At 33.7% G+C, this 19,884-nt stretch overlaps 1 protein-coding gene across 2 annotated transcripts in view; it reads right to left on the reverse strand.

The window, feature by feature from the left end:
- The window catches only part of LRBA (LPS responsive beige-like anchor protein), a 504,599-nt gene that overhangs the window by 351,171 nt on the left and 133,544 nt on the right, over nucleotides 1–19,884 (reverse strand). For both annotated transcript variants that reach the window (XM_081135597.1, XM_081135598.1), the window contains exons 32-34: nucleotides 17,402–17,480; nucleotides 15,696–15,829; nucleotides 8,668–8,729 (exon numbers count right to left, since the gene is read on the reverse strand). In XM_081135597.1, the coding sequence (XP_080991723.1) occupies nucleotides 8,668–8,729; nucleotides 15,696–15,829; nucleotides 17,402–17,480 (275 nt within the window). The remainder of the gene's footprint in view (nucleotides 1–8,667; nucleotides 8,730–15,695; nucleotides 15,830–17,401; nucleotides 17,481–19,884) is intronic.

Consider the following 19,884-nt stretch of genomic DNA (forward strand, 5'->3'; position numbering starts at 1 on the left):
TCTTAAGCACTGGCAATAACAAAATTCAGACACAATCAATTTACATTCACTAACTCTGTAAGTACATTCTAAGGATGAGGTATAAACACATCCAAAAGAAAAGGAGGGAAAACATTAGGAAAAGGTTGAAATATTAAATTATATTGATCCTAGTGGGATCATACTACATATAAGCTGATCTTAAAGAAGCCAACTGTCCCCAAAGTCCTAGTTACACTAAAAAAGGTAAGGCTGGTTACAAAGAAAATAAAATTATTATTTACAACACATCAAACACATCAAAGTACAAGTTTCAACATTTAATGCACTTTGCAAATTGTTGCCATGCAAGCTCCTTTTAGCACACCAAGAAAATAGTGAGATTTTCACTCAGTCATTATAGAAAATAGCTATATAATCCATTGATGTCAAAATATTTGAATTTAATCTTAAACTTAGGGTTAGAGCTGCAAAAAATACACACACGTATACACACACACACACACACACACAGCGACACATCTGGTTAAACTTAAGTTGCTCTGGAAAGAATACAAACTCTTACTATAATCAGTTCTAAAGATCTATCCCTTCAGAAACGACATATAAATTGGAAGTTATGTCCAAATTAACCTACAAAGCAGAAAGAACAAGTGACTGAGATAATTTCTTCTCAATGAAGCAAAAATAATCACTGTTTTATGAAGAAAATGCTGGCAATAATTTTGTGTATCTGTTGATTTTCTTTAATCACTATGATTGGAGAAGCAGAGAAAAACAGAAGCACTAAAAAACACTAAAATACTAAAGGCATTTCCTGCTTTATTCACTGTCTCACTTCTGATGCAACAGCACTCTTCCCAAATTGTATTTTACAAAATGATCCACACACACTATGGCCATAAAAAGGATTCTGTGATCAAATATACTAATTTTATTCCCACTACAGATTCAACAAGACACATTATTATATACATACTTATACACACACACAGATTTACTAAAGACTTTGAGGGGCTTTCCAGGAAAGAAAACTAATTAAATATAAGCCAACATTTTCCAAACTTATTTACCACTGTGTGCTTTTTTCCACACAACATCCATTATCATCACACATACACACACTGGAGTGGGCTGTACTGGAAAATCTGGGTAGTGAGAACTGAGCAAACAAGCACACGGCTACCATAAATTCAGCCAAGGAAAATTATAGGTACCAGAAAGAGTAGAAACAATGCTTTAGGAACTTCGGTATCTATGATCCTGATGAAATTAAAAAATATGAGTGGTGCCCGCCGGGTGGCTCAGTTGGTTGGAGTGTCGTCCCATACATCTAAAGGCTGCCAGTTTGATTTCTGGTCAGGGCACAAAGCTGGGTGACGGGTTCGATCCCAGTCAGGGTGCACACCAGAGGCAACCAACTGATGTTTCTCTCTCTCTCTTTCATCATGTCCTCGGGAGATTTTTTTTTTTTTTAAAGTAGGTAGAACCTGGAAAAAAATTCTGACTGAAAGTCAAGGGAGTCTGAAATGATGTATTCTTAAAAAGAAAAAAAATAGTGTTAAATAGGGACTGATAGATTTTTTTGTGCTCCAGTATAACTACTGCCTGCTCCTCTGCTTAGCTTGGGTTTCTCTTAAAGTCCTTATAAAATTCTATGTTGTATTACAATTATTTCTCTCACTATAGTACCTTAAAAGGAGGGGCTCATCTTAAAAGCATTCGATACATGTCTACTAAATAAAACAATAAATACAAATGAATACCACAAGCAGGCATAGAGAGGAGAACTCAGGGCAAATAAACTCACAAAGCTCTGTGGTGAGAGAGCATTTGCACTGAGCTTGACAGACAGTAAAAACAAAAACCTCTAAAACTATAGTTAATGGCCTCTCTATATACTGCTGTGTAACAGATCCATACTACAGGATTTCCTGATTGGTGAAAAGATGCATATGGAAGTTAAGAAGACTTATTTATCTTTCCAATAAACAACTTATACTCAAATTCCAATTCTGTGGTTGGCAAAAAGATAATCCTTCGTTTGATTAATTCAATTGTCTCTTTAAAAACCACAGCATTCTCTTAAAGCTGGATACAGAGTTTTAGTAAAAATGTTGAAGTGTACCCTAAATACAGCAATGAGTCCCTAAGCAACCCAATTAAAAGAATTAAATCTCCATTTATATTAAGTTCTCAAATAAGTAAAACTCATCCATGATAACAAATAAAATCAGTGGCCACTTGAGGTGACAGGGGTAGAGACTGGCTGCAAAGAGGCACAGGAAACCTTCTGGATTGAAATGCTGGTTACATAGTAGTGTATATCCACCAAACTGTACACTTAAAATGTGCGCATGTATGTTGTATATAAATTATGCTGCTCTAAAGTTGTTTTATAAAGAGAGGTATATATCATTAAGCCAGAGGAAAATAAAAAAACTATGACCTTATTAATAAGTGAACACAAGTACAGTATTTAGTAATGACAAAACAAAGGAATTAATAAAAATGAGCATTTAATATACACTTAAGAATACACAAAAGTACGGTGGTACTTCATAATGAAAAAGACCAAAAGGCAACAGCCCGAAGTACGGTGATTTATGACAAGTGCTTCCATTCACTTAATATTTATACAATTATATAAACAACCTAACATTACATTGTAAAGAACTTAAAAAAAAAAGAATAAAAGCAACTGTAAGTCAGCAGAAAAAAGAAAATAATAAAAATGAGAGAATGAAATAAAGAAAAGACTATATAGAAAATTAATACAACAAAGAGCTGGCTCTTTGAACAGGTTAATAAAATTGACAAACCCCTGGCTAGGCTCACCAAGGAAAAAAGAAAAGAGACTCATATAACCAAAATCAGAAACAAAAGAGAAGTTACTACAAATATCAGAGATACACAAAGCATCACACTCAAATACTATGAAAGACTACATGCCGCCAAATTCAATAACCCAGAAGAAATGGATAAGTTCCTAGAAAGAGATGACCTTCCTAGACTGAATCATGAAGAACTGGAAAATCTGAATAGACCGATCCACAGTGAGGAAATTGAAACAACCATCAAAAATCTCCCAAAAAAATAAAAGTCCAGGATCAGATGGCTTCACTGGTGAATTCTGCCAAAAATTCAAAGACTTGATGCCTATCCTTCCCAAGCAGGTAATAACAAGCGCTGGAGAGGCTGTGGAGAAAAAGGAGCCCTCATTCACTGCTGGTGGAATGTAAATGGTACAGCCACTACAGAAAACAGTATGGTGGGTTCCTCAAAAAATTAAGAGTTACCATGTGAGCCAGCAATCCCTCTTCTGGATATCTACCCCAAAAACTTGAAAAGATTCCCAAAGATATATGTACCCCTACATTCATTGCAGCACTGTTCATAGTGGCCAAGAGATGGAGACAACCAAAGTCCTTCAATAGATGATTGGATAAGGACGGGTACATATATACTATGGATGTACTATGGAATACACTCAGCCGGAAGAAAAGATGAAGTATTGCCATTTGCGACAACACTGACGGACCCTGAGAATATTATGCTAAGCAAAATAAGTCAGTCAGAAAAAGCTAAGAACCATATGATTTTATTCATATGTGGGACATAAAACTGAAACTCACAGATACAGACAGCAGTATAATGGTTACTACAGAGAACGGGGTGGGGAGTAGTAAAGGGTAAAGGGGCCCAAATATATCGAGATGGAAGATGATTTGACTTTGGGTGGTGGGCACACAATGCAATATACAGATCTTGTATCATAGAAATGTACACTTGAAACCTACCTATATGATCTTATTAACCAATGTTACCCCAATACAGTTAATAAAAAATAATAATATATATAATTATATAAATATTTGGTTGAATAGTAATTATGCTGGATGCTGGAGATACAACAGAAAACAAAACACAGTGCTTGTCTTCAAGACACTTCCAGTCTAATGGGAGAGAAATAAAAATCACAGGCAATTTAAATAAAGAATGAAATTACTATGATATGGCTCAGTGAATGCTTTGGGTGAATACCTCACTTAGGCTTAGAGCTGTGGGGAAGAAAGGCGTCAAAGAACCTCTCCAGCCCTGTTGGGTGTGGCTCAACAGTTAGAGCATCGGCCCACGAACTGAAGGGTCGCGGGTCTGATTCCTCGTCAAGGACATGTACCTGGGTTGCAGGTTTACTCCTGGCCCCCGTCAGGGTGCGTGTGGGAGGCAACCAATCGATGTGTCTCTCTCACATCAATGTTCCTCTTTCTCTTTCTCTCTCCCTCCCTCCCCCCCCCGAAAAATCAATGGAAAAAAATATCCTCGGGTGAGGATTACAAAAAAAAAAACACACGAAACTTTCCAGAAGAGATTGCAATTTAGCTGGGAGCTGGAGGATTAATTTATTACATATTCACTGGGCAGCCATCATGTGACAAGGACTGTGCTGGGTACTAGGTATAGTTTAATAGGCCAAAGAGAAATAGCTTGACCTATTATGTTACCTTCATAGGGCCTAGAGTACAGAGAGAAAGATTGAGGATAAAAAATAATAATGAACTAGACCATGTACACTTAAAATTTGTGGTATATTCTACGATGAGCACTAAAATGAAGACAAGCAAAAAAGATACCAACTGCGTGTACGATAATCTGAGAAGAGAATAATTAAACTGAGTTCTCAATGATGAGAAGCAGCCAACAATTAGAATCACTAAATTTGAAGGCGGGAGATGTTAGTGAAAGAAAAAGCATACACCAAGACATATCTGTTCAACATAGTTTGAGAACAGATGAAACAAGGTGGTAAGAAATGAGGCCCACACAGTAAGAGGGGCCTAACTGCGAAGGACACCTCTGTGCCACGGTACAGAGCCGGTTTGCTTCCCACCCCACCTGGGTTTGTTTAAATTATCTACTGTACTCAAAATACTCATCACAACTATACAAAGGGAAAGGTCATGAAATAAAAAGTCAAAAGCAATAACATTAATGTCACATATTAAGAAGGGATAAATTCAAAAGGGAGAAGGAACAGGGGAATGAAGAGAGGAAGATTTTCTATAAAGATGTTCTAAACTCAATTCAAAAAAATTCAAACACAAAACTGACACAAAGGAATCATAAGAATAGTGATATCTGGTTCTTATTATGAATATCTTAATTTTAAATTCATAATTCAGAGGTATAGAAAGAAACCCTTGAATCAAAAATGACCAAACCTTATATCATTATATTCACATGAAGAAAATATTTCCCATAACCACCACCTACATATTTTGATGAAAAAAATTTTAAAGAAAAATCAGACTAACTCGCTATTTTAAATTAACTTTTTTGTTGCTGATTAATTACTCAGACAGGATGCCAGGCCAGACTACATGGTACTTCTAGTTTTTCTATATACTCCATGCATTTCTGATAAATGGGAAAAGAATAGATGACCTGGCAGAAGGCTCAGACAATAATATGTGATTTACAGGACATGAGTGCAGCTACCATAAGATTTATCTGACAGCCCTCTCCGATAGTGGACTGTTGAGTATCCGATGGAATGATTTCTAGTCTAGAAAGTCTACTACTGAGTAGCCATACACATTATTTATTTATTAGATGTTTTGGGTTGAAACCATTTTTAAATGATGCACTTCACAATGCACAGTCATAAATTTAGCTTTAAACCCAAGAAGGGAGGTAGTGTTATTGGAATGTATGTCAGACTGAATTAGGATGAGCAACGCAACGCTTTTATAAAGTGGCCTTGAATGCAATGTCAATTCTTTCAAAAATGATATTAATGTCAAATGAGCAAGATACAAACACTTTACACGACACTAGAGTAATATTACTTGAACTATTTAACATTTTCTTTAAATTCATATACAGTTCTATGAAGTTTATACACATGCACAACAAATACCAGGTACAAATAAGTTACATGCTTGTGAAAAATGGAATCAGAAATATAACTGAGAACTTGTTCAATTTTTTTCTCTGCATCAGAGAATATACAGTTTCCTAAAGAATGTATACAGTCTTATTTTAAAGAAGATATAAATCATGTGCTGGAGCTTAAGTAGTTCTTGAACTATTTTATATGGAATTCAATACATGAATAAGTCTAATTTAATAAGCCTTAAATACATATATCTTAACTCAAAAATATAATACTGAGTATTTTAAGAAAGCTTTTCAAATCTAAATAATAACATTTTGCTTAAACAATGTTAAAACTTAAATGGAATAAAATATGAAATGATTTCCAATCAATCTATTAATGAATGAGTGGATATTGAAAAATATAATCCTTAGTTGAAGCTTTAAGAAAATATATAGTGACCTATTTGGTCTTAATGACAGCAAACCAAATGTGATCATTTCATCATTTCTTAAATTCAGACTCTGCACTCTCTTTCGTAATAAAATGTGGGTAATTTTTAGCACCTTGTTAGAAGGAATGCAAAAAAAAATAAATTTCGAATGAATTCAAGAAAAATAATCAGAAGATGGCTGATTGTCATGAAATTAACACCAACTAATTTGTAAAGTTTTAAATCAAATTTGCAGATGTTAAGTTCATAAGCATATCCCATTATTTATGTGATTAAAAAAGAGTTTTTGACCTGATCTTTCGATCTTTGGCACTCAATCCTCTCCATCTCCTCTTAAAAAATTAATTAAAATTTTAGCAGGATGCTAGCTTTTCACTTCCCACCCTATCTCAGACTAAAAAAAATTATCAATCAAACTCAAGGCATCCCCACCCAGTATCTGCAAAATGTCGACTTCAAATTCAATTTCATATCTCTTAAGCTTTCATGTGGGAAAAGATAGTCCACTTCTTAACAAAATAAATCACTTTTGTGATTGCCAATCTGACCTCTTTGAATTAGGAAAATTCAAAGTGAAAAATGTAATTATCACCTGGAACAATCTGTACACATCTGGAGCTAATTCTGGCTTCATTTTTCACATCGTTTTTCACACTGTGCTACATCTTACAGAAATGCCATGGAACTTTTGAAGGACTCATAAAAAATGTGAAGGACTTCAAATAACCAATAATGTATTTTATTCAAACAAAAACCTTGAGACTATCTGACTTTTGCAAGTTACTCTACTAAGTGAGCTTCATATTGCACCTGATTGGATTAATATTAAACAGCACTGTGACATACATGACAAATAGGTATATTAAAACATGTCATTCTTTATCTTTTCAGCTTCTGCATTCAACTATGTAATATACTCTATCTGAAATAGCTCTCCTGTATCAAGAACATATTCAATTCTTCTACAGTAGAAAGTGAAACTTCATGATCAAAATTCACCTATTGAAACAATTATACCACTGTAAACAATAAACTCATAACTCCTGTGAAGAAACGTCCAAAACTGTAATCAAATGCCTCTTACAAGTAAGTGTAATTTCATGTCTGTATAAGAATGACATATGGTAATTTCCATCCAAGAAATAATCATGCAATTATTTCAATTGAGATTACTTAATGGGAAATTTTATCCAGGCAGCTTTTAAAGAAATGGAGTTTTCTTAAAAAGGTGATTAAATTATAAAAACATGAATCTTACTAAATCCAAGAATAATAAGCCCACTAGAAATATAACTACTCCTCACAAGTTCATTATAAAAATCCATTAAGTGTAATCTCTAGAAGTAATTGTTCTTATTGCATTTTATTGACAATGCATAGTATTGATTTTTCGCACCTATGATTCTTTAATTTGTATTCATGAAATGTCCATCAGCACAGTCTAAATAAATTTGGCAATATAGACACTAAAATGAATAAATCGATGCAAAGAAACATTAATTTTGCATTATCCTTATTCGTCAGGCAAGTAAACCATGAGAGTTGTAAATGAAGGTCAAAGGTTTTGAAATGGGTCAGAACCCTTGACCTCTAGACCAATACCCTTCCTATTAAAAAAGGCTATTTTAAAGTTTTAAGTAGGGGAATTTACTACCAGCAAGATATCATTTTTAAAAGACTACAAAGAAAACTCTCAATAAAAACATTCATCTATTTAATTGCAAAACAAGAAAAGAAAACATCACAGAATACATAGTTTCTACATAAGTTTAAAAAAAAATCATTAAAATTTACCACATAAGGTATAAGGTTTCTAAACATTGAAAGTAATTTTGCTCTTAGGAATTTATTTACTACATCTCATGATGGCTGCCATATTTTGTTGATGTTTTCCCAAATCTACTCTTCATGTCAAAAATAATTAGCAATGACAAGAATTCAAAATTATTTATCACTCATTTTATAACCTCTGCACAAAAGGGAAGTAAACCCATTATTCCCAGGAGAGTCAAGAGTGGCACTCCATAAGGTACAGAAATAAATCTGTTTCTATAACCTTAATACATACAGCGAAAAATTTAGCTATCTCAAGACCATTTGATCTGAACATTTTTAATGGGACCCTAAAAAGCTGTTTCTATTTCAACTATCCAGTTTATCTCAGCTCTAACTTCAAAATTATCAACTAGTATCAAAGACAACGCGTAATCCTTTTGCGATACAAGTAACATTGTTTTAAAACTGCAAACTCAAAATTCTATTATAGCGAAAATTTCTAATAAAACAATTATAAATTCCTTGCAAAATAATTCATGTGAGAATTCACTTTTAATTCAACATTATTCTTGTCACTCACCTGTGAACACAGTAGCATAACCAACTCCACAACTGAACTACTAGACTTCATGCAAACCAGACCTATTTTAAAGAGAATTTTAAAAAAAATTACAAAGTAAAAAACAAATATGAGGGATTTATTTGTTATACGACTTTGCCCAAATTGGGTTTTAAAATAAAATTTATCTTGCTAAGAACCAAAAACGTACACATTTGATCATGAGTAAATAAGGTACTCTGTAATTAACTTTAAACTTGGCATCAAATCTATCACAATTTTTTATAAACTATTTCATTTCAGCTTTCCAACTACTAAAACACTTATTACAACTTCATATATAATGACATTTCACAATACTCATAGAAATGTGCACAACATATGCCATATTGATCAATATCATCTACATTTTGTTTTGGAGAGAGGTGACTGTTATACATGCAGAGAAGGGAAATGGCTCCCTGACCTTTGCTTTCTCCACCACACTCTCTCCCTTCAACCTTCTAGCTATCAATCAAGTTTCCATTTTGTTTCATGGCAGCAGACATCCCAAACACTCTTATTAGTACCTTGACCTGTGACCTCACACTAAACCTTAACAGAAGTGCAAGCCGCTGTCTGTTATATATTCTTGATTTCTTATAAATAAATTCATTTACATTTTCTCTTTCATGTTTAATTTGGGCTCACCAAGAATATCTCAGGAAGGAACTGCTGTACAATTATCTAAAGAATTATTTAGTTTTGATTACCAATAAAATCGAAAGTAGTTCATTCAAAAAACATTTTATAACAGTATCTTTAAAAAGCAATGCCAATAATTAAAAGCACTAAATTACATTACTAATAATCAGGAAAATTATCATTTTTATTCTATATTTTTCTAGACAAACACAAGTTTAGGTTCCAGGGTGTGACTACTAAAATAATTCCTGGTGGCCCTTATACACTTTACAGAATTACCTTCTTCCTTTCTCCACATTAAAGCTCTTGCAGGCACCCTACCCCATCTTCCTTATCTCCTTGTTCTAGTTTTTTCTTCTGCCCTCTTTTAGTCATGATGCCTCATACTACAGATGGCACATGCTGGCAATTCTTCAGCCTTACAGAGAGATTCAAGTTAAACAGGTTGTTCACCCCCTTCATTTTTTAGAAAAGTTAGAACCATGTTTTCTTAATGTCTCATTGTTTCATTAAGCAGCAGGTCACTAATTAAGTTGTGGTTTCCACAGAGCTAAGATGAGCGTATCTCCTCACTCTAATGCCAAGGCTAAAAGAAAGGGCACAGCAATGCTGCACCTCTCATTGCTTGTGTAGCCCTCTGCTGGTCTGAAACCTTGTCACTTTTCATAAAATGTAACCAACTACAGGAAGTTCCATATATTCCAACTTCGAAAGCCACTACCCAGTAAGTAAATTCAGATCTTTCTACAACTAGGTCATTATTCCTTATTGTTCTATTCTAGTGTCCCCAGAACTCCTATCGATTTTCCTTTTATAGCAAAGTATTTGGGGCCTGATCTGGTTCAGCCTTTTCTATGTACTCAGATAATGAACAATTGTGACAAAAATGGTCTTGGCCATCCCAAGTTGGAAAGATTTATAGGTGATCTTATGTCCTCTTTACAAAATATCATAGAATAGTTCAATACTTATATACTTTAAAATAATTATACATTTCAGTTTTATTTCTCAATAATAATAAAGGTTAGCAAAACACAAGATGATTGATGCTACAAAGATGGATGTGAAGATTCGGCAACAAGTAAATGCGCTGCTCAGTGAGTTGATCATAAAATGTCAAATAACATTTCATAGCTTGATTAAATAATTCATGGGTTTTCTGGAGTAAGGTTTTATATTTTTGTAAAGGATGGGGAGTGGGGCAAGGGTGGATATAGTATGCTCTTTCTTTAAGTAAGAAAGAGCACCAGAAGACAAAAGATACCTTATATTAAGAATTATAATATTAAGTTCCCTGCCTAAAAAGGCAATGACACTGCAAACACAAATACACAACCTTGGAAGTGGATAAACAGGAGATAATCCTAATAAAGGACCGTGTATGATTGCACAACTTAATCACATCTCTATTTTTGACCTAAATTTTTGCCTCTAGGTGACACTGGTTGCATACATGAAAAAGCAATAAATGAGTTATAAACCAGTGAAATCTGTCTTCAGATTTACAATCAGACTCTAAGACTTATCTAAAGGAAGACCATAAAACAACATTTGCAGTCAAGCTATAAGTTATTGCAGGAGCATCAATTTTCATTTTATATACACACATCCTATTATTGTCCCAATTAGTAGAAAGAGAGCAAGTTACTATAGGCTCAGAGATCTGAAGAGGCCCATAATCTGACCTCCCTAAAAGGCTCTCAGAATAATAGTTAAATTCGGTTTGGTTGGTTTTATTTTCAGTTGGTTTTTCAAAAATATAAAATTTTAGTCTCTTCAAAAAAAGACAAACCCAAACTGCTAATAAGTCCAGAGTTTTATTATACTCTTCTGGAGTTTCATGACCAAAGACCACTACAATTTCTTTACCAGAGACCATTAGTTTCACCTTTATTATCACTGTTTTTCCTTACTATAAACTCAGAAATATTAAATGACTTGCCAGATATTAAGCTAGCAATATCTGAACCCACTCATCTATCTAAACTCTCAATTATTCCATGAAAAACAGTCATGACCATTTATTATCTGGAATAAAACAAGCCTTTTTAGAAATATATATATTTTTTAAGTCACCTTAAATAATTTACAGAAAGAGATGGTGATAAACATTATTAGAAGTTTTAATAAGAATTTAATAAGAATTAAGCACAATAAACTCAAATTCTTATTCCATACTTTCCTGGTTTTGAAGGCATTTGTCCTGAATAAGCAATGCCCTTTGGATATAACTATCGTTCCCCGTGAACCTGTAAACACGATACCTGTCTTGTAAATACTTATTCCAAATTCTAAATAAACTTCTAATAGGCTCTAGCTTGGCATTAATTCTGGTCCTCTTGCTTGAACTTATGTCATCACGTGCATTACTGTGGAAAAGCTGGATCATTCCAAATTTTGATGAAGAGAGGCCAGCCGCCTTTGCTTAAGAATTACAAAGTATTTTCTTCCTTACACTTACAGACACCATTTAGAATGATGAATCCACTGAACTTCGTTTCTACATGACTTTTTCCTTCCAGTTCTCTTCATGTATGCACCTACTTGCCTTTAGTTTTCCTTCTCCTAGAAACTAAACTGAATTGTGTAGCAATTAAATTGTGGTGCAAAATGATCACAAACAATGGAAGAATACTGTCACATGCCTTTTTAGTAAAATGAAATGTTCCAGTTCTTGTCATAAAACATCATATAAATGTTGTAGAATGAATTCCTTCCTATTGAATGACCTGCTGAAAAAACCAATTTCCTTTTTGTCTACAGATGTGTACTATGCACTATTGCATTCTTGAGTTTGTATAAAATTTATGACTGCTGCACTGTCTCTTTAAATTCATCCTCAGATGGTCTGATTGTATGTTTCCTTCTGTCAATTGTTTTCACCTTACCATTATGAGCACAATATGAAAATTCTGAATTCTTAACTATATTCTATGACAGCTAAGGTTAAGACCACAAAGACAGTATTCACAGGCTTCTTTTACACTAATATTTCTCAACTTTATTTTTCATTATCGCTCTTCACCAAAGAACCATTTCAGACCATTTTCTTAATTGTGCCCCATGAAGTTTCGTTTCAGGAGATAAACTGTACAGGCGCACGGTGGCCCGTAAGGTCACAAACCACTCTATCATCTAACACATCTTTCTCCTCCACAAACACCAATTTTTGCTCCCACTGGAAAAATAAACTTCTATTATCTTAAAATACGATGCAACACTTTGGGCAACATCCTTAAGAAAACCGAGGGTGGCCCCAGCTGGTTTTGCTCAGTGGTTAGAGTGTCAGCCCTCGGACTGAAGGGTCCCGGGCTTGATTCCAGCCACGGGCACGTACCTCGGATGCAGGCTCCATCCCCGGCCCTGGTCGAGGCTAGTGTCGGAAGCAACTAATCGATGTGTCTCTCACACCGATGCTTCTCCCTGCCCCACCCCCCACTCTCTCTGAAAAGCATGGAAAAAATATCCTCGGGTAAGGATAAAAAAGAAAACACGGTGATCCAAGAATGATTCATTTTCCTTTGTTTTCCTACTGCACCATTACTCCAGGGGCAATTTCGGTATTCCTATTTTCTTATTATTTTAGTCCTCAGTATAGTTAGGAATAATTGATAAGTAATGATAAAACAGAACAATGTTTTACGATATAAGAAAACTAAGATCACAAGGACCCCATAATGAATCTTAGATTTATAAAAAGTGTTCAATGAACTCACATATAATTGTAAAATAAATGTTTTTAAAGTAACTTTTTCTTGGTTTCTGGAAGACAAATTTAAAAAAATAAAAGTAATAAAATTCAATCCTTACAAATGGTTATAACTACTTGAAAACGAGGGTAAATTTCACTAAAATTTAGACAATTGGAAAATGTGATTCTAGGCATGATGTAATATGAAGTATTGCATCTAATTAAACTTTTAAGTCTAATTTCTAGTCATCAGAAAATACACAGAGAAACCATTAAATGACATCACCAAGAAGCCACAGCCAGAGTACCAAAATATGTAACCTTCTACAGAACCACCAACCAGATTTCTTCAACAAAGAAAACAAATGAAAACAAAGGGAAATAGGGGGAAACTATTTGACATTAGTAAGGACATAAGAGGCATAACCAAAAGCGATAAATTGATTTTGCTTAGATCTTAATTAGAAAAAATTAGAAAAATACATCTTTTAAATAAAGATGAATCTGAGCTGAGTATTAGATGTCATGATGGAACTATATTATTAATATTATTAGGTGTAAAAACAGTGATTATAATATGTATGAAAATACCTTTTTTTACATGAATTTATGAGTTTTTTAGGGGCGAATCAACATGATGTTTGGGATTGTTTTAAATACTAAAGAAAAATAAAGGGAAGTGACTATAACAAACCAGCATGGCAAAACAAAAACGACTCAGATAGTTGGTAATAATAAGTTTACTGATAATGTATTTTCCACTTTATAAATATTTAAAATATTCATTTAAAGTTTTTTAATTAAAAAAAATCACTTTAAAAATTTAAAAGCAATAACTTTTCCAGTCCCTGGTCTCACAGCTAGTCAGTGGCAAGGACAGAATTAAAGCCAAGGTCTCTTGCTTTTTAAAGTCCAATGGTTTTTCTACTGTACCATGCTGATTTGAAAATTTTGTTCAGGGATTGTAAATTGGTAAGTTTACCTCTTCTGAGTAAGGTGATCCTATTTTATTGGATTTATTATAAAATTCAAAGACCAACTAAAAAGCAACAACATCTTACTACGCCAAGAGGCTAATAATTAACACATTCATTTTATAGTAATGAAATAAAATATAGATCATAAGTTGCTACAACTCTTTAAAAAATAATTTGATACGTGAAATATAAATTAGGGAAAAGTCCTCCTAATTTTCAATTCAATTCCTTACAAATTTTATTACTTCATTAGATCAAATAGTCCATAGCTAAATAAGTTATATCCTGCAGCAGATAAAATAAGTTTTCACCCCAAACTTAAATATTTCTAAAACCTGGACTTTCTTTTTCAAATAAATTCAGTGCTACTCTTTGACTATACAGAAATAAATCGCTCAGCACCAATTCCATATATGTCTACAGTAGAGATGATAATGAAATTCCTATTTTAACTAAAGTTTATTACTTATTAACAGATATTTTAAGGGTCAAATAAAGTACTGATATCCTATGGTTAACACTCAGATACAGATCAACTGTTACCTATACCTTGCATTTCCATTATATATTTCTACAAACCAAAAAAAGGGACTTTTTCACAAATTTTAAGAAATTCCTTAGATGATCACCTAGTGACAGTTACCTGACAAAAAATTATGGTAACTAAAGCTGTAAGTTGATATTTAAGGAGACTGAAATTCAGATAATTATGCTTTCCCATGATTTTCCACTTCAGGAGAATCTGTCTAAAACTAAACAATTTACCACGGTATAGACAAGCCAGATTTAGCAAAATCTAGTCCAACTACTCTAGCCCAAACACTTTTGAATGCAAAAATCAATTCCACGTTATCACTGATAAAAGTCCTCGAGGTTCTCCTTTGAAAAATTCTAGTTATGGGATGAAGACTGGTATTTGAAGTCAGTCTGTTAAGCTGTTAACAGAAGTAATTTTTCTCCACTCAACTGATATCTGCTGTCTGAGGAAATTCAGGTAAGTCTACTTTCACTTGGTTGAGTTTCCCTCTTTAATATTTGAAGACACTCACTACATGGCAGTTGCTTTATGTGAAATAAAATTTTAACATGTCCCAATACTCCTCAACCATTCCATAGATAGGATGGCTTCCAATCCACTCGGCAACCTACTTCTCTACATGCTACCTAGGTTAACAACAATTTCAAAGTATACTACATAGAAAAGACCCAGAAATCTAAATGTGATGTAAGCAGGATAGAGTACAAAACTACTATTACTCTAGATGCTTGTAAAAAGAATACTACTAGAGACTAGTAATGCATTCTTCATGTTTCTAATATGTGACAATACACTGTTGTTCATAAGGATCTTAAATTCAAGTAAAAACCCAGGTAAATGCCCCACTAATTACAGTAGCACTAATCTCTCCAATTCTCTATTCTCATAGTTAATTTTAATGTGTTAAAAAAAAAAAACTCTTAGTTCCTCAGTCCAATACATAAATTAATTTCTCTTTCATTCAAAACACTGATAAAAAATGAACAGATTATAATAGGAGGCGTGACATATTTTTTTTTAAAGACAGACTAAGAGTAACCTTGTTAAAAGTTGAAAACACTTTAAAAAATTAAAATTCATGCAACTCTAATTACTCATTTAAGTTTTTAACCTTGAAATTTAAATATATATTTATATAAAATAAAGAAAAACCACTTACTTGTTCCTTCTATAAGCAGTTCTTGTCCATGGCTACCCAAAAGTGTCCGAGAAAGAAAAGGTGCAAAATCCACAAAAATCTCTCGCAGAAGAGGAGCTGCCTTTTCCAAAGCATGTTCAAGTCTCTCTGTAATACTAATATAAAGATGTCAAGATACCTGAATTATTCATTAGAATTTATCAATTTTCTAAATTTTAAAATGTATTCCCACAGCAATGTAAAATTATGTGAAAAATTAAAAGCTACCTGAAGACTCATTTTTGCTATGTATACCATTCCTTCCACCTGGACTATCCTTGTTTGATTCTGTTTTACATGTTCACTCCAAACCCTGACAAACATCCTTGTTAACAACCACTTCAAACATCAGATCTTATTGGAAGTCTCATAACTAGCCAGGTCAAAGCACTCGATTTTAGCCTTATAATCTAAACAAACTCTATCAAGTCTTTACCATATTTGTCTATCACCACCAAACCAGCAGCACCCTGAGTTCAAGAACTATGTCTTCATTTCTAAGCTCTCAGCTGCAACATTTGGTAGAGAGACTCAATAAATGTTTATGGACTGAAAGAATCAGTTTGTTCTTTTTAACTGATACCTATCTCTGAAACAATTTGTTTCTAATACAATCTGAACAACTTTCCATTTGAAAAGACTACACTTTAATGACACATTTATAATAATTTCAATTTACATATTAATTTTTTTTGCTTATATATACACATAAACGCATATATATACATTTAATGAGTTTTTTTTAAAGCCTCCTGCATTTCAGGAAATTTAGAGGTATCCACAGCTTCAGTTTCTAACTTATAAACCAAACATATACACAAACAGCCACTACTTATCTACTACTCCCATAAGAACTACTTCCTATTCACACTACCAACTAGAGTTGCTACTGAAACTATCAACTGGTAAGCTGCTGGAAAATTCTGCTCTCAATAACCATCTCTTTCCAAGAATTACTATTAATACTAGTCCTCTGTACTTCTCTCTCAGAGCCTCTTATTCCTGGATGATACCACAACTGCAAGCCCACACATGCAGCACCTGAGTGCCCATATTTTCAGAGTGCTGTGCATTTCCCAGCTGTGGTAAGGAGGGTCAAGAACTCAGCCATGAGAACTCTAGTGGTGGGTAATACTCACAAAATTCCAAATCAGAATTTGAAATGCATATTGCCAATTAAACAACATTAATGACAATAAAAAACAAAATCTATCTACAATTCAGTATAACTGTGGCTTTGGTTGACTGGCTATAACTTTTTTTTCAGCAATTTTTGGAATTTATGGAAGAGGGACAACAAATTTTAAACTTTCAGTTTACAATCATATGAAAAATAAGCCATAAGCTACTATCTGTGTAATTAAATATTTGCCACGCATGTAGCATTTATTAATCACAAACAGCCACTTCTCATAAAACTTTACATCTCATCTTTAAAAAGGTGGGGGGCATGCAGGAGGGCAGCCAATTGATCTTTCACTTTCACATCGATGTTTTTCTCTCTCTAAAAGTCAATAAAAAATCTAAATAAATAAATAGGAACCCTAAAATATTTACAAGTTACTAAATGTCATTTAAGTTTTTTAAAATAGAAACAAACAAAAAAAATTTTTAAATAACTGTATGTAGACAGTTTAAAGAGTCATAAAAAGGAAATCACAAGAAGTCCAGGTCAGCAGCTTGACTACCTCATGTTTGAAACTTGGTCTTGTGGAACTGAACCAACTGCTGGAACCGAGGGCAATTTTGCATTAGATGATCTACCACCTATAAAAGAAAATAACCATTTATAGGAATTTTCTTTTTTTAGATACAAGGGTTCAAAAAAAAGGATATCTCTATAGCAAGTCAACAAAAAAATATATCATAATGCACTTTAAAATGCCCATTATAATCTGGAGAACATTAAAATCTACCAATTAACAAGTTTTTTTTAATCATTTAATACATAAACCTCAGTTATAAGTTCAATTATTAAAATGACCAATCCTTCATCCATGCATTGGATGCAAAGGTAACAGAAAAGTAAATTATGAATAAGTTGGGGTCACAATTCTTTCTATTCAACACTAAGTGGCAACAGAAATTTAAACGTAGAAAACTTTTTTAATTGAAGTAAAAGACAGAAACAATTTCAAATTTAGCCTTAAATAGGTATTACCTCCATTACCATGAAAACTGTCATTATTCAGTAACCAAATAACTTCTGCCATACCCTGACTGCTCCTGAGTCGAGTCTAGCAAATACATCCCAGTGAACACCTATGAAATCTTTCTTAAATAATTCTAAGAATTCATATTCCCTCATTTGTGTCCTCACTGTAATTATTATATACCTTGTTGCTCCATTTGTCACACTATCAATTAAAATGTTAAACGTCCTTCTTCCTACTGTGCTAATTTTTTGAAAGCAGAGACCTCATCTTTTCATCCATCTAACTCTACAGCCTAGAGAACCTGGCATAATAGGTTCTCAATTTATGTTAATTTCAGAAATGATTCTTTTAATCATTCCCATCTTCTATATTTTAGTAGGTCAATCTTCCCATCTGGTATATACTTTTTTCTCTATTTCCTACTATTTTAAGTCACTATTTTATTCAAACTACTGTGTAAAATTAATTTCCACCATGTGATCTTATTTTACTCTCCAATGAATACTACCAGATACCCCTAAATATGCTTGTATATCTATATTGTTGAATGGCCAATTCACCCTTTTACAGTATAAATTTTTCAAACTATTTTGTCCTATATAAAAGTCACTGTCTTTTATGTTTTAAACAAATAACTGTGCTTATAAATTTTACTTGTCAAGAGAAAAATAATTACCAGAAAATTAAGTATCCATTCTTTAAGAACGGATAGGAACAGAAACAACAAACTAAATGACAAAGTCTTGAAAGAGTGAGTCTAGAAGACTAATTTGGAGAATAATTTACTAAGGCTTAAAAACTTCTAACAAGCTCAAGAGAGCAGAGGAAAAATCAAGCTCCTATTTAAGAATCAGAACATACAGGATAGGACATTACTAAATTTCAGCTAGAAGTATGACCTGTAAAAACAGGAGAATCCTTTTTACCTACGTTAGGGAGAAGAAGGAAAGAATGGACACAAATATTATCAAATGCCCATCTATGACACAGGACCATGGAGTCACTAGAATCTAACTGGGGTGGTATCCTAATGACCTGGAGTATATAGATACAGATATGCACATTTTGCTTGCAGCTGCAATTTGGGGAGTGAAATTTCAGTTTCTGAGAGCATTGTTCTAAAAGGGTGCCAAGCTAGTGTTAGGGTAAATACAGACTGAAATCCCATCACAATTCTATTGAGGGAAAGACCAAGAAAGACAGCAAACTTGCTGAAGCAAATGAGACAAAGAAAGTGTGAAGCTGATAAACAAGAAGGGAAGTGGGGCTCCAAGGATCCTGGAATCTATGCACTATCAGAGGTCGGATGCTTTTATCTGTTTTCTAAACTTCAGGCATGGGTATCCTGGAAGCACTTAAAGGGGACAAAGTGGTGTGCACAAAAGACAGATAAAGGAGAGACAGAAGATGAAATATTCATGTAAGATGTACAAAGAAGGATGGTAGGAATAGATGAGAAGGTAGAAAAGCAGGCTTTGACATCTGGGAGCCTGCCTGGTAATATCAAGTAGGCCAGTAGGAGCTGGCTTAGAACCCAAAGCTAGGTCTTGGTGTTCTCATTGACTATAAACAATTTCATAAAACATCAACATTAGACAAAGCCATGCCATGACCATGACAAATCAGTATCAAACACCACCACTCTGTAATCATGTCCCAACAAAAAAAAACAGGAACTCCATCCAAATTACAAAGATGATCAAACATTATAAATGATAGCTTTAGTTCTGTCTTCCATGCTTCTAGATATTAGGATATCTAATAATTAAACTACCCAGGCTTCCTGATAGTACCCAATTCAGAGGAAAGCCCCACTTCCTTCACCCCCAAATCACCTCATACAAACTCAGTTCCTATAATAAATCTTCTCTAACACTCTATTACCGAGATGCCCCAAGTTTCCCCATTGTGTGCATAATTCCTCACTGAGCTAATTTATCCAACGGCAGGTTTTTTATCCTGGTGGTCTTTAGTTGGAGGACACTGACAGATTTGAGATGAAATCAGACGCAGAA

This window comes from Miniopterus schreibersii (assembly GCF_964146895.1).
Source record: "Miniopterus schreibersii genome assembly, chromosome: 4".
Taxonomy (NCBI): domain Eukaryota; kingdom Metazoa; phylum Chordata; class Mammalia; order Chiroptera; family Miniopteridae; genus Miniopterus; species Miniopterus schreibersii.